We start from the raw sequence: 23343 nt of genomic DNA, 5'->3' as shown, positions 1-23343 counted from the left end.
ATTTTAATAGTGTAATTTGAATGTTATATAAAGAAAACTAAACAGGTTAATCAATAGAATTACAATTTAAACGTATAATAATAGAAAAAATATAGGCACTGACAAAGTTTACATCAATAATTTCACAATTTCGACTAAGTCTTCCATAGCGTTCCGTTTTATCTTTGCAATCCTGCTACAGATAACATGAGAAATCTGGTTTAGGTTTAGTCTATGTTTTTTTTCTATCTTCAATTTTCAATTTGTTTTGTTCTATTTTGACAGATTTAGTTTTTTCTCTTCGCTCGAGGTGTGGTGGTGTCGGTTGTCTGGTTAATTTTCTTTGCTTTTCTTGACATAAAACAGAATGATCCGTAACGAGTGTTCTGCAATCTAATCCCTTTTGTGTATTTTGTTTTTAACGTTCAAACGGTTAGACAAAGTGCTTGTGTGAGTTGTGCATTACAATGGCTCGGCTTACGGAAGAGATGGTGATCGCACGATCCAAGCAATCGGATTTATATGCGATAAAGAAACTCAACTGCTGGTAAGTAAATTGTCATGAATCAGGGTGTACTGCTAGAGTTAGAAAGCAGTTGTGATTTACATTTGAACTGTACGGTCGTGCAATAACCTTGTTATTGCGGCTCTAATTCAGTCCCGCAATTTTTATTTATTGCGTGGGAACTTCATTGTTCACTTCCTATCTTAGCACCAAGAAAGGAAACAAAAATTAACGCCGATCTTTCAAAATTATTGGCCTACATTATATTAAATTAAGGCTCTAAAATGTATGAGAAAACTAAGAGTTGTACTATTATTTTTTATTTTATTATTATATTATTGTATCACACATAGCATAGGTTTCTTATAATTTTTGAGCACCTGTTGTCTAGCGGTTAAGGTGTGTACCATGAATGTTGAGATCATGAGTTCAAAGCTGCCTGTTGACTATTATCAAGTTCTCAAACAAGCATGAGTTTATTTTAAAATAAAATATGTTATTAAGTAAACAAACTGTATTACAACTTAATTCCAATAAAGAACTGTGAATGTGCCAACATATCTGAACAAACATTTGTGTAGTAAATGAGTCACTGTGTGTAGGTTGTCATAGTTATTATTAAAAGACAGCTTTGGTATTTTATTAAGAAAAGAATATTTGAAATTAGTTCAGTAGTTTTTGGCTTAATTTGTCAGGATAAAAAATATACAGTATTTGAGGTATCCCACTTAAAAAAAAAACTAGTAATTCATTATTATCTTTTAGTGTGCTTTAATTAAATCTAATTAATATTATATTTCTACCATGTCAATCATATTAATTACTTATTGCAATCACAAAACATTAATGCATTTAATTTGAAAACAAAGACCTTGGGAATATTACGTATTGTGTTACTCGCCACCTCTCATCTCAACTAAAACTAACTCTGACCTCCTTTCGGTATGAATCACAAATAAATACGTTACCACATCGCGTCGCTAAACTCTTTGTTATCTGGTGACGTATCAAGAGTATTCATTTATTGTACTTTTAAATCTTGTCAAGTTTTCATAACTGTATAACAGTGTTGTATTTTAAAAAACTACTTACATTAGATTTTTTTTACTTTTTTACGTAAACTTGTACGCATTTATAATTAATCCCTATTGACATATTTATAAAAGTATCAAGACAAAATAATAAAATTAATACATCAAATGTATTTTTATATTTCAATCTAAAAGAGACTGGCACATGATTTAGTAAGCATGAAGAAAATAACCCTCAGAATATTAAATGCATGCCTAATGAGGCCAATAGTTTGGTCAATATGACCAAAGAGTTTGAACTATAAATAATAATCTATTGCTAGTATTTGAGTTTGTTATCATAGCAATCTACATTCTCTACAACTATACAAACAAGTGTTGATAACATTATCTTATCGAACTAAAAAGTATCGTTTTCGCATAGTTTATCAGCTATTTAGCACCATAAAACGACTTAAGCATCTTCATAAATACCGTACCATTATACTTTCGTATAATGTTATCATTAAATTGTTCAAACTTTCCTGATACATTATAATAAATTAATTAGGAACAACTAAACTCATGTCATCAAACTCAAACTCATGAACGTCCGGTGACCATTTTGTCCGGTGGTCTGGGGTCCTTCGTGGTTGCGTTGCGTCGCGCACTTAGACCCCCGACCGGTCCGAATTCCGTCGGTGCCGTCACTAGACGATCATACTTAAGTTTAGGCGTTTCTAATTAATTGAATGTTACCATCCTTGTAACTTACATGTGTACCAAGTTTTTATGTCAAATACCATGGCTCTATCGAAAGTAAATATTAAAACAAAACTTTGTTTTGACATATCTACTTTTACTTACTAGCTACGTACCATATAACTCACTCGCTTCTTTTGTCGAGTGAATTATACTCTACTGGTATTGATACAAGTTTTTATACGTATTTTTGGTTTTGTCGTATTGTTCAAGGCATCCATATACCTTTAAAAAAGTTACCATGAAACCGGTAAGTTTCGATCACAACGTTGACATGGTCAGTAAATAAAAATACTCGTACATAGTTACATTTTATTGGTCCGCCATAAATAGTATGGGAATTCGTTGGTCAGCTTCTTTAGGCCGGCAACTTTTTATGATAACACATAATTTAAGTCTCATAAATATGTGTGTTTAAATTTGAATGCTTCTTAATTGCAATGAAAATAAAATTCTCAATCGAATACATATTTAATATAGAAAAAAATGAGGACAATTACTAATTAATTTTAGTGTAGTGTAGTTTTACAAATTAAACGTATTATATTACATTATAAATAGTGAGAAAAAGAAGAAGTTTAATAGAACAAAAACAAAACTAAAAAAAAAGAAATAACATCATAATAATTATCACGACAAACCGAATACGTTTGAATTAAAAAAGATATGACTCATATCCGCAAAGAAGGCTTTAATACATTGAGATTGTCACAAACAAAAATAATGATGCCGCAACCTTGCCGTGTTCAATAAGAACAATATATTGCAGTTTAGAGAATGAGGGTCGACGTAGTTTTCGTACACTTGAACGCATCAAAGAGAACTTATAAGATTTTGTTAAATCTGAAATACAAGTAGGAAGGCAACTATTTGTTCTAGTATATTTAGTTAAAACGATAATCTGATTTAGACGAACTTTAAATAAAATCAACTATGCGTCAGTAACAAATACTTGCTAATACCTTAGATTGTCCGCACTTATAAAATTACGTGGTTGCCATATAAGACCTTCAAGGTCACTGAGTGCCGGCATTATGTTTCACGTCTCGTATGGCCGTGTATGGCACAGATGTGGGTGGTGCTCCTAGTATGGTCATGTTGATCGTTGTTGAGATTCGAAGACTCATACTCTACGTAGGAATGAGTACTTTGATTATTTTCATTATTTTATAGCAGTGACAAACTTTTGATACAAGTAAAAATACTTAAGTGACTTTATTACCTTTTTATATAATTACTAGCGAGCGCCCGCGACTTCATCAGTGCCTTCACATTAAATTCATGTCAAAATCGGTCTAGAAGTTCCGAAAATTATTCGGAACAAACGCAGCCTTCTGGACAGACATACAGATTAATATTAAATATTTGATTTTTCGTTATCTTCTACGCAAATACATAATGTGTAAGAAATATGGCTTTTTTCGATATAACAGATAGTCGAATTATGTATAGATAAATACTTCGTTTTATAAAATACATCGTTTCAAATCTTACGTCTATTAAGCCGTAATTTACCTGGTTGTATTGCAACAATAAGATGTAATGTACATTTAATCGGTTTCCGGTTTTATTGTGGCCGGGCCCGGCGAGGCGTAAAGTTAAACTTGACATTGTGGAGAGGAGATGCGTTCTGTAAGGAGCTTCTACCCGTAGCTATCGATCGAGACGGTAGCTATGAGTTCATGACCTCATACAGCTACCGTAATCTAATTGTGTTTAAACTGAACTTCAGCCAAATTTAACCTACACAATTAATTTTAGTGATAGGAAACAAATGCATTCATTCGCTGTGCTTTGAACTTTGCTACTTTGCAATGTACTTTCCGTGATAAAGTTATGTTCTGGTGCTCCAAATAAAGGGCTACGAACCATAGTCGCATATGATTACTAATGTACAATAAAAAATATTTTAGAGACATTGCGGCAATTGAAGCAAGATATCCCGAGCGTTGCCCAACCGAATCGATTCGGTTATTGACCTCGTTTACGTTAGACCCAAGTTATTCCTTATTATTATATCTTCCTCTGAAATAGATAGTTAACTTTTATTAGTTGTAACAGTGAACTTTCTCGTGCGAGAGTGAAAAGTAATTCTACCCTCATCGCGTTAAGAAAATGTAACATCGACTCGCTTTCGCTAACCACCGAAGGCTTGTCTCTGTTGCATACCAACTTTCATGTAAAATATAATATTTATAAAATAGACTTATTTTTATTTAAGAATAAAATTGTTACAAATTATTGTACAACGATAACGTGCTTTAAAAGATTTTCATTGAAAATTATTTCTGTTGGTTATTGCATTTTTTCGAGCAAGCTTATTGTTCCATTATCTTGTCATATTTCGATGTTTAAAAAATCATATTCGACAAAAGGATTGCCTTTGTGGCGGTACTGGCGCCCCCTAGAATCGAAAGGTCTGGTTATTTCAAATCGTACGGTTGTTTTGAAGACTAGTCCAGATCATTGAACGTATGGCATGTCGCCAATGTGTGTATGTACAGTCAGCTACAAACTTGTAGAGTTTGTTAAAATTGATCACTTTAGGAGTTCCTATATATCTGAATATCTTGTCTTTCACTTTATGCAGGTGACTGTACTACTAAAGATACGTCAAACGTTGGTATTAAGATAACCGTAGATGTTTCCCTAATCGTGTCATTCAGTGAATCGGTTAAGATACAGTATGCGTCGGTAACAGTAAAGAAAACATTACCACAAACATACCGTTGTACGAAATTGTAGTACGCACACTCTGCTTGTTGGGTTAAACACGATGAAAGGTTCTTATAATTTTTATAAAACTACGGTAATACGAAATTATACCCTAGTAATGTGTTTTGTTATCTGTTCAATTAATCCTTAATAGAGAATTACCAAAGAATAAAACTTTACTTTTGATATCATTACGAAAAAAAAATGTTGCACACTTATCGCATAAACCATCCACCACTTTATCCTATTCGACAAACAAACCTTATTTATAATTAGCAATAATATGCAATGTTTCAACTAAAGGCAATATGTATGTAAATGAAAAACTAATTTGAACTAACTTTGAATGAACAAAGTCTTCTATTACTTAATGTTGACCTCAATAGTATAAATCGATTCACATATGTATAGCGATGGAAAGAAATGTTAGTTACTGCATTCGGAGAACTGTAATCAATAAATTTTTGAATAGAACGATCGAAAGATAAATGATCCGAATTTCACACATATGTTATTTTGTTCGTTGACGCTAGGAGGACCATAAATCGAAGTGATGAGGGTTTTTAGGCTTAAAAAATCATATGTTGGTTTTCTTTTTTATTATTTAATTTCTTGTACTTTATTCAAAGATGATTTTTTTATTTGTTTTACGATTGGACTACGATTGAAAAATAATGTAACCCTATGATAGGATTTTCAATTTCTCAATATTCTTTACACCTTGAAATTCGAAAATAGTCATACATGAGTCGTAGAAAAACTACTATCCTCAGAATTGTTTAAACGTTACTTAAACATTCCTTAAGTGTTGTATGCTCATGCATAATCTGCATTAAGGGTTTCTCTTAGACACCAAATCTGAATTTATCGTTGAAATTGTTTTTTCTCGGTCTATCTTGAATATTTGTAAATCGTGGTAGCCATAGCTAAAATGACCACATTAAACGAATTTCAGTGTGACCATAGCTTGCGTGCGACACGCGATGTGGATTTACGTTCAGCCAAGAAGGAATCTGGATCTCGTTAATCACACCTTAATAATTGCAAGTAATACATATCTTATTTAAACATTAGTTTTTTTCCAATAATTGACAATAGCTTAGCTATTAGTTGAATATTTGTCATGGTATGTCGCACGAGGTATTAATACCTTCCACAATTATATTACCGCAATTATATAATATATTTTTAACTAGCTGTGCCGGCGACTTTGACTGCGTGAAAGTCTTTGAGCTGTGTGCGGTACTGATCGGTACTTGGACGCAACAGCATTACTTTATTTTTCTAAAATAAACGTAGCCTAAGTTATGCTTTATAACATTAGTTACTTGCCAATAAAAGTCTCGTCAAAATCGGTCCAACCATTTCAGACATTAGCCGAAACAGATAGACAACAATTAAACAAAATGTTATTTTGGTGTATGTACCGTATACATATTCATATACATGTAGTAAAAATTATTTCAATATTACAAACAGACTCTCCAATTTTATTTATATGTATAGATAATTGTATAACAAAGATTTGAATAAGGATATTTATAGTTACTGAGGAACACATGAGTCACGTATTTACTCAAGTTGTATGTGATATTTGATTATAACTCTGCATGTAGACAATGAATAACACGAAGATGCGTGTGGCGCATTGCTCCGGCCTCTATTGCCGCTATTTCTATGTTATTTACATTGTTACTATAAACGTGCTGCGGAAGGTGACGTAAAACAATTCAAATTAAAACGTTCTCTACAGCATGCTTTTACCTTTTGGTTGGTTATTTAGTACTTTATTCACTGGCAGAGTCTTGATGGCACAGGGGTCAACCAGTAGGCTCCGAGCCCCTCGGTGGGGACGTATAGTGGGCTGATGATGATAACACTGGCAACTCTTTGAAGACGTAAACTAGTTCACTGTTCATTGACATTAGTTGGCAGACCTATGATTAAATTAACTGGGAAGCAAATCGTTCTTTGTGAACGTTTTTCTTCCTTATTAATATTATAAATGCGAAAGTTTAGATAGATGGATAGATGTTTCTTTAAAGGTATCTCTAGAACGGCTTCATGGATCTCGCTGAAATTTGTCATAAATGTGGAATATAGTCTAGACGAACAGATAGGCTACTATACAAGTTTTTTTTTATTTTGCGCGGCCGGAGTTGCGGGCGACAGCTAGTTTAAAAATATTTATAGCTTTGTACATTTGTGGTAAGACCGTGCCTACATTCTAGGAGTGGCCCATTTACTAATGAAAGACATTCTAACTTTTTTTTTACCTGTAATGGCATTTTTAAACTTATTAACAGTGAGTAAAGTTCATTTTCCTTGTATTTGTCGATTATAAATTAAGTAAAAAATAAAATTTTCTACATTATCATACCATTTATTTGCCACGATGTAAGATTATTGGGGTTTGAATTGGTGACGTCACCAGGTGACACGGTCTTGTACTATTAGGGTTAGTTGCCCTGAGTTCATTGCATTCAATGATAGGGGTGGGAGTGATATAGTCATGCAGCCGTATAAATTGTAGATTTTATAGTTGGAATGGCACAAAAATACATTTTACTAGTTAACATACTTTTTAAAATAGACGTGTTATCGTTGACATATTATATAAGAGATATTATGTATCGATGTTTTCTAGTCGAACTAGATTCAAATAAGTGTAAATGCAAGTATCCTGTAGCTCAAATATGTTTGTCTAAAATAATGCTATAACCTTTTACGTTTGCTTGATTAAAATTTACATAACTCATGTGGACCCCGTCCACCCTGTTTTGGAAACCGGTATGGTGATAACTTTCGTTTTCTATTATATTATTTCGACGTCGAGACTAATCTTTAGTTATGAATAATAAAAGTGTGTCATTAAAATATCAACAACTTTTACTTGTCAACGTTGATGGCAGTTTTGCTAGTTTTATCGTGGGTTTCTAAGACCAAAATCACCGTATAAAACATAATGTTAGCTTGGTTGTGTCATGTGGATATGCCTTATACAGGATATTTAGTCTGGAAAGCAAAGATTAATTTTTATTACTCAATTTTCCTATCCAAGTGTGACGTGGGAGTGAGAACCTTCAAGGGTGCATTGGTGCTTACTAAACTAACGTACATCATATTTCAGATATATCAGGGATTGCGGTCAGGCACTGATTTATTCATAGTAAAAATGTCTTTTTGCTTATTTCTACTGAGTCAGTTACAGTTATACAACTTGTCCGTTTAAAATTAGATGCACATGAGCAAATTCATTTTTCATGTATTTTATCTAATGTAAACAAAGATAGTGATCTGAAAGCTTCCTGTATGCAAGGTTTTCGCGAGTTTTATTTTATGTAATGAATTTTCCACTCTATATACTCAAGGCGATGAAATCATAGATGTTAAGTACATGAGTAAGGTACGTCTCAAGGTTATTACTGTTCTTAATCATAGTATACGTTTATGGAATTATCTATACATATGAATAAAATTGAAGTGTCTGTTTTACATTACATGTATGTAAAAATAACTACGGTACATACGCCAAACTAAATTTTTTACAATTTTTGTCTGTCTGTCTGTTTGTTCCGGCTAATCTCTGAAATTATTAGACCGATTTTGTCGGGACTTTTGTTGGCAGGTAGCTGATGTAATAAAGAGTAGCTTAGGCTATGTTTATTTTAGAAAAATAAAGTAATGTCCATTACCGCGCGTAGCTCAAAGACAGTGTTTTACGCGAACGAAGTCGCGGGCACAACTAGTATTTAATAATAGACATTTGCTTGTATTTGAGATATAGTTTTCCACTTGACGAAGTAAATGTGCTAAGTGACTCGCCTGATTTTAAGTGCTAATCTTCTTGGGGCGTCTGCAATAGAGAGAAAGGTGTTTAAAATTACAGCGACGTGTGATACCCGCGATAATCATCCTTGATTTTTTCACTCAAAATTGGGGTATTCAAGTTTTAGCTTACATAAGAAAAAGGTCTTACTGCCATTTTCGACACGGAAACAGTTTAAAAGCAGCCAAGAAATGTTGACCTCTTATATTCTACGAGTTCGTACGTTTGACCTAATTTTTGTATCGAATATCCAACTATTACACTGTTAACCCTGGCATAATTTAGTTCAAAGGTATATTGCATTACATTTGTAAGTTTCAACTATGAAGACCTACTAATAGGTATATAGGAGTACAACATGAAAGTGTCCCTGAATTCCTAATATCAAAATGATAACATTTATTGGTAGGATGTTTGTTTGAAGGTGTCTCCATACCCACTGAACGGATCTTGATGAAATATGGCATTGATATAGAATATATCCTGGAAGAACACATAGGCTACTTTTTTTACTTTTTTTTAATTCGTCGCGGACGGAGACGCGGGAAACAGTTAGTTATTAAAAAAAAACAAAGGTGTCGTTTTAATATAGCATTCATAGCTTACCACATGGGTGACTGCCCCCGCTTGACACTATTCCAATTAAAAATAGCCATTTTCGCAACCGAACGGTGTCATGAGTATCAAGGGAATATTTTTATCTTGTCTATTTCTGGCAAACTAGTTATGATTTTATGCAACCGGTGGTTAAACGTTTTTAAATAGGAAACAATTTTATTAGCTCAATATTGTCAGAGAAATGATTAGGTCTTTTGATTTTTCTTTCACTGAAATAATATTATTTAGTTAACTGTTGGAAGACTGTATTATCTCTTTGTAGGTTATTAATATTTGTGTTCATCTTATTAAATAAAAAAATATAATAACTAGCGGACCCGACATACGTTGTCCTGTCTACACGTCTTTAATTTGAATAAATTAATATGAAGTTGATATTTGATGAAAATTGTGAATCTAAACCATTCCCAGATCCCCCTGAACACACACACAAAAAATTTCATCAAAATCGGTCCAGTCGTTCGAGAGAAGTTCAGTGACATACACACTCACAGAAGAATTATATATATATAGAGATATATAGTAATATACACAATACATATGCAATAACATAATGGATGCAACATCGTGATATGAAGGTCGGCCATTTTGTTAGTTTCATATGTCCATTTTATTTTTATCGAGCATTTATTTAAATACCGTATTTCTGTTATTGAAGTCTGAAACGAGTGGGCGGCACTAAATATAACGACGGCACGCGGTGTAGCGTACTTGTGCAAATATTTAATGTGCTTAGACATATTGGATACACGCTATCCAATTTTACGATGGCAACACTTTTCCTGTATTATTTTTTTAATAAAGGCGAAAGAACAACTGTTTAAATGGTAATAAATAGCGATTACCTTACTCATATTCTTTAATTGGTCATTAAAGGAAGCCTTAGTGTAGATTTAGTATGAGCAATAAGGATACTATTTAACGTGAAACTTTTTTTATTTTTTCGCGATTTTTTAAACTAAGATTTTATTTTATTTTGTCCACACCTTATTTCTCTAAGCACAAGCGGATAGCTAAATCCGTTATATAAATTGCGTCCATGACATAAAACAGACTTGCAAACACCACATTAGGCAATTTCTAATTCTATCTTGCGCATAGTTGGAGTTGTCAATTCATTAAGATTTAAAAGGAGTGACAAGTTTTATTCAGTTCGTCGACCTCGAGGTTATGAAACGGGTTTTTAATTAACATTTTTTTTGTTTGTTAAAAGGACAAAACTACTACTATAGTTTTTCGATGCTTAAGATTGGATTTTTATGAAACTAGTACCAGATCCAAACTTTACTTAGAATTTGTTTTTTTAAGAAACTGAATCTAAATGTCTTTCCTTTATTGTGTATTTCCAGGAATATATTCGTAAGTAGTGGATACTATCCTAAGATTGAAAGGTTCTTCATCTTACCACTTTATACCACGACGTGAGTCTAGACGACATATATAATATAAGAGTGGAGTTCTATATTACAAAAACCATGGTCGAAATTACATCGTATGCATAGAATATACCAACAGGTAAATGACCTGCTGATCGTGTCCCTTTTGATAAAAAACATGTCTAACGAAGGCATGAAACGTGAGATAAACCGCATCCCGTAGATAATATTCCAACGACATTTTCCACCAACACACGAGAACAGTTTGAATACATAGGACATTAATTATTGGATAGTGGCCTTTATCCTCTAAACTTGAAAGAAAACGCTCTAGACATGTACAATATTTATGGTTCTACAGCTTCCTTTTCTTTATTATATTTGTCTATACATCCGTCACTAACCACGCGCAACAGTTACATGTACTGACATAATTGCAGGCGCGCACGTAAAGCGCCTACAGCGCACGCGCATCGAATCGTAAGCAAAACATACTACGCTCAGACGAACGGCCTTGACGTGCCTGTCACGAATCACGATCTTCTCACTTTGTCAGATGTTGCCTAAAAAGTGTACTGGTTTTTGACAGACTCTATTTCTGAACAATTATTTTATTTCATTCTATCATTTAGACTAGTAATGAGATCCGACGGCGCTGTTTATAAAGTTATTGTACAACAAGCCGTCACCCGCGACTGTGTTCGCGTGGAATTATAATAAAAAAAAACTGTTTTAGTAGGTTATGTGTTCTTATAGACTATGTTCGACATCTATGCCAAATTTCATCGAGATATGTTAAGCTGTTCTGGACATACCTTCTAACAAGCAACCATCCATACATACATTGAAATATATACATTTATAATATTAGTAAGAAGTAAGATTAACGTAATCTTTATTTTTGTTACCAGGGGTGCAGAGCTGGGCGATGTAAGCCTCCTGAGACAGATGCCTAACGTCGAAGTATTGGCTTTTAGGTGAGTATGTAGTAATTAATTTAAGCGTTGGTTTTTAAAGCACAAAGGTACGATGTAGATAATGAATAGTTTTGGGCCAGTCTTTATTTAATACTGCAGTATTTAATATATATTTTATTGTAATTACTATATTTATAAACAAATGTTTTTTTTATAAAAACCACATAAACAAGTCGGTGACATTCTTTATTCTGAGTGTATATATTACTCATTTAATTGTATAATTAAAGCAATTATCATCAACTAGGAATTATCTATTTGTCTTAATTTCCGTGTTAAAGTCTTTGTTAAGAACTGCTTAGTATATTGGTGGTTAATTTTGAGTAAGGAACAAAAAGGTTGATGATATTATGTTTGTATGGACTAAAAGCAGTCGCTCGCGACTTTGTCCGCGCGGAATTAAAAAAAAAATTAATAAGTACCTTATGTGTTCTTCCAAGCTAAGTTCTATATATATGCCGAATTTCAGAGATCTATGCAACGATTCTGGAGATACCTTCAAATAACTATATATCCATTTAAAATTCTCGTTTTTTTTATTAGTAAGATTTGAAATTTTTACACCTTCTCTCAACGTCGGATTAAAATAAAACTACCTTAGGAGTTTAGATATATCCACGTTTTTAATATTAGTTTAAAGGTCAAGTACTTGAGTTCCGAGTCTGCCGCAATGCGTCTCTCACCGACAGAGTTATATTGGATTTATATGTTAGTCCTTGTATCCATACTATTGTATGTTACTCGAGTTCGCCTTGACCCTTTCACATACTATCATACTTTATAAAGAAAATATTTGACCCGATAGAATTATTGGAATGAGAGGTGAAACTATTTTATTATAATTTTACAAGACGCCATTTGTATACAGAGAATATGCGAAGAGTGTTGCCACATACCGGTTAGTGTTACCAGATTGCAGATTCTAATATTTACCATTGCAACAGTTTTCGTGTCATCCTTCTCAGATTCTTTGAGAAAAACAGAGATAAATATATTTTTGTGATATTGTTTTGGCATAGGCAACTTTCGCAGTTAAATTTCAATTTTGAGTCGTGTTTAAAAGTACTATTTAAAATGACATTAAACAATTGCTATAAAAGTTTTAACAACTAAATTTCGTTTTCACTATGACCTCTAAAATGACTATTGTGAATGTAATGTTCAGTAAGCATTTTGCTGCTATGGACAGGCTTTCGAATATTAGCGAGAGCGGTGAAAGGGAACCATCTTAAGTCCGAAAAAGTACTTATCATGAAGATGCGGCGGAGTCATTAAAGCTACGTTTACACTGTGCTTAAAATATAATTACATATGTGGAAAAAATGTTGCAAAATGTAGAGCCACAAATTATAGTCGATTTTTTGTTTATCTTTTATTGTAGGTTTAATATTTTGATGCTATTTGTTTTGTTCCACAAGTATGGAATGACTGTGTAAAAGAGGATATGCGTAGGAAGGGGGTAGATTCGGATATGACGACTGAGAGAGATGTATGGAGGAGTAGTACATACAGTGCCGACCCTCGATAGGGATAAGGGCAGGTTGATGATGATGATTGTTTCTGTACGAAAGTTTCGGTAGTGAAAACCCACGTTAAGATGATATGTATGCGCTGCGTCGCTTTATTTAATCTCGGGTCATTGTCGCCCGTAGAAAGGATATTTGAATTATACTTTAACGAACGATTCATAACGAATTATGAATCGTTCGTTAAAGCTAACAAGCGTGCATTAGTGTACGCAGCTGTGACCGTCGGCGAAAGGCGGTAACTCACGTTTTAGTCTTTTTTAATTGCCTTATGTAATACTTGCTATGCTTCTTAATTTAGATTTAATGAATTTAGACGTTTTTATTGTAGAAGGTGGTAAATTTTCAAGTGGCCAATATATTTGTTATAAGTTAAGGTTGCAGATTCTAGATTGGCTACTAATTATAAACTTCAAATGCCCGTCTGTGCAAAGTTTGTGCTCTAAAATTTGAAAATCTAACATTTCCATATAACCTTTTCTATAGGCAAATAAGCAAGCGGTCATTTGAATTCGATGATTCCGAAATTGCGAAGTGTCCCGTGTATATAGACATCTGCACTTGCAGATGCATTTTCTTACCTTTCATCGACAGAGGATATTTAAAACGCATTTAACACACATAGGAAGGAGCAATAATCTCTTTCTGTGCTTCTTACTTATAAGAAAAGTTTGGGAAGAGGACTAACATTAGACCTCTGGCACGAACATTATTTTAGTTGTGGCCAAGGTATTCGTTGCGAAATCGCTCGCCAGTTGGAAAGAGATAAGCCTATTTATAAAATTAATTACTGCAGCTGCACTATAGTGATTCGTATGCAATGCACTAGGGTTTCGCGCCTGGATTACGATCAAATCTTATAAGCTTGTTTACAGATTTATACGGGATGCACGTTTAAGGTCGAATTAAAATTATTTTTTCCCAAAATGAAATCCCCCTCTTGGTAGAAATTAAACTACTCTAATTGTCATCCTAATTGATATAACAGTGTTCAAACTTCAGAGTCAAATGTATGGGTCAATCGGCTTACCGATCAATTACCCTAATAGGAATTTTTTACATGGGGCCGATTGAGTTCAGAAGAATAAAAAATTTTCATCGGGCCGATTGAACGGTACCCACAACACATTACAACGCGTGTATACTTAATTAATACTTCTTACGGTCGTAAATATTGATATTTCTGCATTCATGAAAAATGTTATCGACCTTCATGTAGATCCGACATTGAAAGGTTTTAATCCGGTTCTGATACTATGCGAAATATACAAGGGTCAACAAGTACAGCATATTTTAAGAAATATTTATAATATTTTAAGAACAATTATTTCCGGACAGTTAGTACCGGTAGCGTGGTGCCGTGCATAATTCCGATTCGAGTGGAGAGCGTAACACCATCTTCGAGAATAAACATCGAATCCACTTTAATCTGTTTCACTTTCCAGATGGATATTTTATCGTCCGCAACTCCGTACGCGCGGATTTTTTTTTAAACTTCATGTGAAAGAAATCACGGGCAACTGCTAGTTTACTAATATTCACAAATTTATCGTAAATACATTAAAAAGTCTATCCCAATATGCTAATTGTGATAACATGTAATGAATAAAACTCTTTCTTGATGAATTTAATAGTCTAGATTTAGAGAAAGTCTCAAATAAAATATAACGTGCCGATTTGTTAATAGTATTTTTAAGATTTTAAATATTTTAGAAAGTTTGTATCAATAAAATTTTAAAGTGAGTAATAACTTTTAACTTTGAAAATCTATAAGTATAAGTTTTATTATACGGCAGATTGATCTAAAATAATCTTTTGATTTGAAAATTGATAAAGATATTAAATTATTCAAACTTTCGTTAAACATTATAATAAACTTATATAAAAACGGTTAAACACTCACGTATAAAGTGAGTAACGACGGGCCGCGTCCGCGAAATAATACCAGTCCCACTCATCCTGACGAAGGGCCCCCGATCGGCTCGAAACTAGTCGGTGCCGCCACCGGACGAATATACCTGAGTGTTTAGTCGTTTTTATATAAGTTTATGATAAAGATATTGTATTCTTTGATAAAAACAATGACAGGGATGATACTATGTTATTTGTAATTAATGTTTCGGCACTGAAAACCAACGGTAATACATTAAACAAATAAAAAAATGACCAATTTCCTGTATTACGGCATTGTAAGACCGTGCCCAATTAGAGCGTGGCCCACCTTACCCAACTGCGTCGGTAGCGCGTTTGTTGTGCAAGACTCCGACGTTGGTTGATTCACAACGGTATCCTATCCCTATTAATGCTAGTTCAGGGGTCGCGAACCTTTAAGTATCAATGTGCCATTTCTAAAGGAATGTTTATTGTGGACATAGACTTGTCATGAAATAATTTTGACTTTGGGATCATTGCGAACATCTTAGAACTTAGAGATTATTCGTGTTCAATTTTCAGACATCCATCATTGGCATGCGTGCCATTGGTTTGCCATCCCTGATATAGTTCATCAAAAATCAAACCCTAAAGTTTGTAACAAAATGTCTTCAAAGCATAACCTTGTTATCTTAAACTTCACTTCTCATGGTATCCACAAAATAACAGCTTGTCTTAAACTTTTATATTCCTCTATTTCGCAAAAATTGTTTTCGATCTTTGTAATTTTTTTTTGAAAATCTATCAATATTTTAAACTGTTTCTTTGTTATTCACTTACTAAATTATCTTTTAAATCACAACAATAGACTTACTTTGAGAATACAAGATACAAGACCTTGAGAAACTTATTTAGTGCATTTTACGAAATTTGCAACATTTTTTACATTTTACTTCAAACTAATAACGATCTAGTTGTTTTTTGTTTTTCAAACTTACTCTTTGCCGATAGCTTCGTGACGTCACTCTTCGATAGTGGGTAAGGTTGACAAAAAAAGTCATAAATAGTTGGTGCAATAAATGTATTATATGTACATCATTTTGCAAAGGGAGGAGGACTCACAAACCAGCGCACGGCTAGTAATGTCTCGTCCATTTGAAAGCAAGTCTAGACGGAATATTGATTTATAACTTTACATTATGTACACGAATTGTATGTATCGATAACCTCCAAACATGCTCTGTATATAGTATCTACTATCACATAATACACACTATAATACATTGCTTAGACAGATCTATCAATTTTTTTAATATCTAACCTACGAAAGAATTGCTGTCTTGTAATTAGTTGGTGTAAAAGCTCACAGCTTTTCTACCTCTAGGTAACAAGTCTACTATGATTCTGAAGTGGCATTTGTTTGCTTCTGGATGATAGTTATACAGTTTTCATTACTTTTCCTTCACTATTTAATGTTTTGATTGAAAAATAAATTCAAAACAATCGATTAGTTTAAAAACCGGTTTACAGTTTGAATCGATTGTCTGTGAACTGTAAACTTTACTTCCTTATAACAGCACCGTGTCTTCTAACCATTGTAATGTTTAAAAAACATTTCCGTGTTTACCTTTAATTTTAGATACACTGACATGCTTTTAGAAAGACCAGTTGTTTAATTGTGGGTTTCCACAGACGAAAAACTCTTATAAAAGTATAGTCATCCCTCTCATTATCTTTGAAAAAAACAGAGATGTCGAAAGTTTAGTTTACAAATGTACTCTAAAAGGCCTTAATGTGATAGATTGATGGATCATTTTACTATGACACCTTAATGATAAAAATAAAGCAGGCACGTTAAATATGAAAATGTCTATTTTTAATGTTTACAGTTTAAACAAAATCCGTACACTTGGGGACTTCGCTGGTTGTCGACGGCTACGCGAACTCTACATACGTAAGAATGAGATTCGCAATTTGGCAGAGATCAGACATCTGAGGCACTTACCGGATCTCACCAGTCTCTGGCTAGATGAGAACCCCTGCACGCAACATCCGGAGTAAGTAAACATACAGTTATGTACAAAGTTTATTACGGCTTGGAATTTGGCACTAGACGCTCCGCATAACACCTTTTTGCACCACCAGACGGAACATCTCCTTTGTAGGACTTTGTATCTTTACCCAATGAAAGTTGGCCCATGCAACCACGTGCGATAACATGCGCTCGTTTATCTCGAGCCTCCATAAATTTTGAACCTTGTAATACAGTTTACAGAGCCAATCAATAGAATGCTATTGCCGTATTGTAAAAGTTGCCATACTGAGTAATTTTATTGAGAAAGTAAAGATTTCTAATGTCATGCTACTATTTTCAGATACAGGATGACGGTGCTTAGAAATCTACCAAATTTAGAGAAGCTCGATAACATAATTGTACAGCCTGAAGAGGTATGATTTTGTTATTTAATAGTGTAATTAATTATGAGTGAATCCATCCGCGCGAAAAGAAATTAATAAACCTATGTGTTCTTTCAGACTTTGTTCTACATCTGTACCAAATTTCATCGAGATCCGTTGATCCGCTCTAGAGACATCTTCCAACTCTAAACTTTCTCATTTATACTATTAGTAAGATTACTCCATGTGATACTTCTTCTAAGATTTTCTCAGCGAGCGAACCTTGTTCCAAAGACAGTATAGCCTTTAAAATGATAGTAGTTTTAGTATGACAGGTGATTTCATGTCGGATTTTACTTATCTAGCTTTCAATTTTAAGGCTGACATTCATAATCAATCCTTCTATCTGAAGGCACGTAATCTGGTGCAGACAATTCTCTCACAAGAAATAAAAAAAATATTGTTGTTAGGTACAAGAAGCAATGAGACGCGGTACCCACATACCTGACTCTGATGATGAAGGATATCCACAACAGGTGAGATATTAATCTTTTTTATTTTACTCAAAATCAGTAATAATATTGAATTATTTTCAATCAAATTGATACGTTTAATGTTTAGACTTTGAAATCTCCTAAACAACTATCTCAATATAATGTTTTATCCTCACAGAGTTACAGACTCAAGGTTACTGGTCCTTCAAGTCCGATAAAATTCTAACTAGCCTATTTTTTTATCTATCGTTTCTAATGGTCTACTCTAATTCTTCTTCATGTTACAGCAGGAGTCATACGGTCAATATAGACGGCAGAGGTCGTGCGAGTCGAGTCCCGACAGAGAACCGGAGCCTTACTACGGCAGACCGGCACAAAGGCATGAACAGGTATGTACGACTTGTTTGTTACTAAACATCTTTCAGTTTAAATATGTTCTTATATGCATCTTATTATATTATATAGACATGCTACTGGTTAATTGGTTATGGAATATCCATAAAGGATAAAAGATCCATATCGATTGCAGTATATCAATGCATGGGTGGTTTGGCAATAGATCGGTCGTCTCAATTTGATTTTTTGCCATTCGATTGGTCTAAAGAGGAGTCCCATTGCTCCATGAGCCGATCAGTTTAACGGCAAACACTCTAATGCATACACAATATTATGAGTGCCCCTAAAGTATTGCTAAACTTCTCCCGCTAAAAAGCTTCTTAAAAATGTGACGTCATCGGGTCATAGTCTCATGATATCGTGTTCGAGTAGTATGACTTTGGTCAATTCTCTGTATTTTCGCTATTACAGTGCATTATCATTTCATGTTAAAGAAACCGGTGTGCCAAAAAGAAAATGTCAGAAATGGACCGAATCACGCTAAATATAAGGTTTATTATTATTTAAGCTATTTTATGTTGTGATCTGCATGGTGGGTGCTTTTTATGCTGTCGGTAATTTTAATGGCGCGAAATATGTTCATATATGTTGTAATAAATAGCATGTAATTGTTTTGTCTACATTAATAACTATGTATTTAAATGTGATGTATGTATGTTTATTATATCATATAATCGATCGATAGTCATATTTTCTTCTAAGATTTAAAATTACAATGAAAATTTGTAATTATAATCTTCTCTAAAATTTTTAAAATGCTTTAAAAACAAAATGAACCTTTCAATTATTCAAACTTTCGTGAGACATTATACTAAACTGATATATAAACACGGCTAAACACTCACGTATATTGGTCCGGTGGCGGCACCGACTAGTTTCGAGCCCATCGGGGGCCATTAATCAGGATGAGCGGTACTGGTATTATTTCGCGGACGCGGCCCGTCGCTCACGGCGATGGGCTCGAAACTAGTCGGTGCCGCCACCGGACGAATATACGTGAATATTTAGCCGTGTTTATATATCAGTTTAAAATAAACCTTTATTTACTATTAATATTTTAAAAATGTTTGTAATACTGCTAACTACTATAGTCAGGACTTATATGCGTAGAAAATATCTAATTGTTTGTGCCGTATAAACTCAAAAACTACTGAACCGATTTTTTTAATTCTTTCCCTAATAGAAAGCACTACTATCAGAGAGTGACATATACTATATTTTATTACCTTTATTTCAATATTTTTCAATCTTCCCGAGCGAATGTAACTATCGTGGGTTGCTAGTTATAAAATAATCAGCGCTAAATGTTGCCAGTGCCTTGCTAACATGTAAATTAACAACTAACGTGGGGGCGCAGGGAAGCGACGGCTCGCCCGATGGAGGCTCCGAGCCCGCAACGGAGCCCCCGCGCTCTGAAAATCATCAGGTTCGTTTTGGTCCATAATAATTCATTATCATCAGCTATCGACTAGTTTTTAAAATATGTTTCAAGAAATTAGTTTAGTTTTATACTAAAGTTTATAAGAAGATTTTTATTTAACGTTGATATTTTTATTCAGATTCTTCTTTTCAGATAAATTGTACTTTTAAATCTTTTCATACTTTTGTATAATATTGTAGCTTTTAACAATGACGGAGTTTGACTTATGTTGCATGTTTAGTCTAGCAATGCAACTCTTCCTTACATCTATCAATGTTTTCTATTTTTATTTTGATTTATTCAATGTCGTTTAGTGACACAGAGTCGTTAAGTAAAGATTTTAATATCACATTAATACTTATGATTCTTTGTTAGGTATTTATAATTAGTGAGGGTTTTACTGTGTTTACAGCCGTGCCCCCTATCGCCGACACGACGTGCCCCCACACCTGAACCTGATGAAAGATACGAACACCCCGCAATGACCAGTTCACATTACGAAGTAAGATATTCTGATTCTCATTTAATAAAAGTTTATATTATAAAAAATGTACTTTAAATATGAATAGTTTAACACAAATTGGCACGCGGTTATGCGCTATTAATATAAGTATTTATTTTACAATATTATACATTCACCACGAGCCAATTTTAATTAAACTAACTTTACGTTTACTTTTCAATGTGTGCGTTTTAACAACGTATGTGCACGCAAATGTGTGCGTTATTACGTCATCAAAGTATCATGTAAATAACATTCATTGCTAATTATATTTGCACGTAAAAGCTTGTTTTTAAAAAACATGTTGGCTGTATTCGAGATTCATCACGAGAGCTTTGTATTGCAGCCACGCACTCGCCCGCGATCTCCCGACGCAGCATCACTGAGGCATTCTGTGTCCGCTCAGAATGTTAAGGTAATACATACATACAAACATCTTATCCATACATTATTACTGCACACAGAGTCATTAAAAAATCACTTAGCGAGACATTAAAAATACTCTCAGTAAGGCAATTACTCATACATACTTTCCATACATTTTGTGGCTGATTGTGCTATTTATCACGTAATTTTGTAAGTGATATTGAATTATTAATAAAGAAAATATGTTTTTTACTAAGTTATAAATTGATTTGTTCAGGAGTACACATATGCTGCTAATGGTGAATGGAGGCATTGTGGAGGCGCGGCTTCAACCTCTGACAGGTACATAATGTATAGAAAATTAAGTCTTTATAAGAAGAGATTTATATGAGAAAACATAGCTTAAATGAAGACACGATTAATATATGACCTAAGGGCCTAGCAGGAATGCTTGCGAGAAAGTATTCGTAACGAGATCGACTAAATGTGTACTTGATTTTTACAGCGAATTAGTCTTTACCTCTATCGTGCGACAACGAGAAATGTCGAACAAATTTTGATGTTTTTTGTCGATGAAGTTACGAAAAGCGATATACCTTCTGGTTATTGAGATTTATCTATGATTATACAACTACTGTACAGAGTTTGAATTATATAGAATAACATAGTGATACAGTAATTCAGGTTTCTGATGAAAGAAGATGTGTGGTGTGACAAGGAAGGATAAAGTTAAAAATGTGTATGTTAGAGGAAGTTTGAAAGTAGCGCCAATGATCGAGAAATTGAGGAGTAAAAGATTAGCGTGGTTTGGATATGTTATGAGGAGGGATGATGATGATATAAGCAAAAAAGTAATGAGATTGAATGTGGATGGCTACAGAGGTAGAGGAAGACCAAGAAAATTATGAAAAGACTGTGTGAAAGTGGATATGCGTAGGAAGGGGGTAGATTCGGATATGACGGCTGATAGAGATGTATGGAGGAGTAGAACATACTGTTCCGACCCTCAATAGGGATCAGGGCAGGTTGATGATGAACATAGTGATACAGTCAAGATTTTTATTTTTTTATTATGCACTTTTTTGTCTTCCAGATCGGAAACATACCAACCGCGCGAGTGGGAGCGAGAAAGAGAAACGGAGAGGGAGAGAAGAGAGAGGGAGTATCCTTCCGCGGTAATGGCAGAGCACCGCGGATTCACGCGGCGACCTGTCACCAGAGTGAGTTATCAATCTTACTAATATTATAAATGCGAAGGTTTAGATGGATGGATGGATGTGTGAAAGTATCTCCAGAACGGCTGCATGGATCTTAATGAAATTTGGTATAGATGTAGAACATAGTGTAAGTCTTATCTTAATTCCGCGCGGACGGAGTCGCGGGCAACAGCTTAGTAGTGGAATACAGTAAAACCTCATTCATACATCGATGCCACGCGAGACCTCACATCCTCAATGTTATATGTTGTTTGTGCTATGTTCGATTATTATCTTTATGTTAATAGTATTAAGGTTGGAATTGCAATGTCATAGATGATGACTTATATGTTATTTCTGTATTTTTTTTATTAGTCACATTTTTTTCTTGTTTCCAGAATTCGAATCTACTGTCTGCGGTTCTGTGTCTTGTCAAAGAGCTCGACTACCCGAGCCTAGAGGTAGCGGAAATGGCTGTAAGGTAGGAGAAAAATTTTACTCTAAAGCAGTCTTTCCTAAAGTGGGCGATAACGCCCCCTTGTGGGCGCTGCAGGTCTCAAGTTGCGGGTTATAGTAAAAGTTTCGTTTAGAATTCTCCCTTAATATACATATATAGGTCACAATAATTAATTTATTTATTTTGAAGTTATAGTGGTTTTTAAATATGTGAAAATATGGGGGCGCTAAAAAATATTTATTCTCAAAGTGGGCACTAGACAAAATAAGTTTGGGAACCACTGCTCAAAAGGGAACTCTTAGTGGACTTTTAAACGTCTCTCAGTGTGGTAATTAATCGACTATTATTTTATGAATTTGTGTATTCCAGATGTCGTATGGACGAGCTAGCGAACAGCCAGTGACGTAACGCCGACGCCAAATGCTAAACAAACCGATGACACGCGACTTGCGACCTTAGCTTGAACAACACAAGGGCGATAATAGCGTGCGGCTTAGTGATAGCACTGGCGTTAGCTTTTATGTTGGACTATTGGCCCAAATATTTGTAAAGGTGCCCATACAAGTAAATGTAGATTATTGAAAAAGATCAGGGCTGCTAAACTATGGCGATAAATTTATATTACAATATTTAAATTGTAATGCCTAATATGCAAAAATTGTGAATTTTAATTGTCGTAATATTTGTATCTCGTTGTTATTCAAAGAGAATGAAAGAGATGGAATTATTGTTGGATGCAGGTGTTACGGCAGTTGTAATTTGATGTGTTAAAATTAAAATATCACAATTTAAAGAACGCTTCAATAGCTTTAATAGAATTTTTAGTGCTTAGTAATCAATTAATAAAATATTATTAATTAATTTTTAAAAAATGCCTAAATGTCATATTTACGGCCCGCAAGTTTGTAAGCCCTGATTATATACAATGCATACAGCATAAATATCT

General features: G+C 34.0%; 1 protein-coding gene across 6 annotated transcripts; it reads left to right on the top strand.

The window, feature by feature from the left end:
- The first annotated feature begins 275 nt into the window (after window positions 1-275).
- LOC106124909 (protein C21orf2) lies at window positions 276-23027 on the top strand. 6 transcript variants are annotated; one of them, XM_013321926.1, is made up of 14 exons: window positions 276-526; window positions 11706-11771; window positions 17059-17226; window positions 17545-17617; window positions 18037-18102; window positions 18351-18449; window positions 18891-18947; window positions 19814-19882; window positions 20289-20378; window positions 20725-20793; window positions 21022-21086; window positions 21838-21964; window positions 22339-22421; window positions 22767-23027. In XM_013321926.1, exons 1-14 carry the CDS (start codon window positions 447-449, stop codon window positions 22798-22800), a joined length of 1146 nt encoding a protein of 381 aa, XP_013177380.1. In that variant the 5' UTR covers window positions 276-446; the 3' UTR covers window positions 22801-23027. The 6 variants fall into 6 exon arrangements, with proteins under 6 accessions (XP_013177380.1, XP_013177379.1, XP_013177381.1 ...); XM_013321925.1 differs by having other exon boundaries at window positions 18348-18449; XM_013321927.1 differs by lacking the exon at window positions 18891-18947 and having other exon boundaries at window positions 18348-18449.
- The last annotated feature ends 316 nt before the right edge of the window (window positions 23028-23343 follow it).

The sequence above is a fragment of the Papilio xuthus genome, unplaced genomic scaffold (genome assembly GCF_000836235.2).
Source record: "Papilio xuthus unplaced genomic scaffold, Pxut_1.1 DF825946.1, whole genome shotgun sequence".
Taxonomy (NCBI): domain Eukaryota; kingdom Metazoa; phylum Arthropoda; class Insecta; order Lepidoptera; family Papilionidae; genus Papilio; species Papilio xuthus.
The sequence above is the reverse complement of the archived record's forward strand: the minus strand, read 5'-3'. Positions and strand labels throughout refer to the sequence as shown.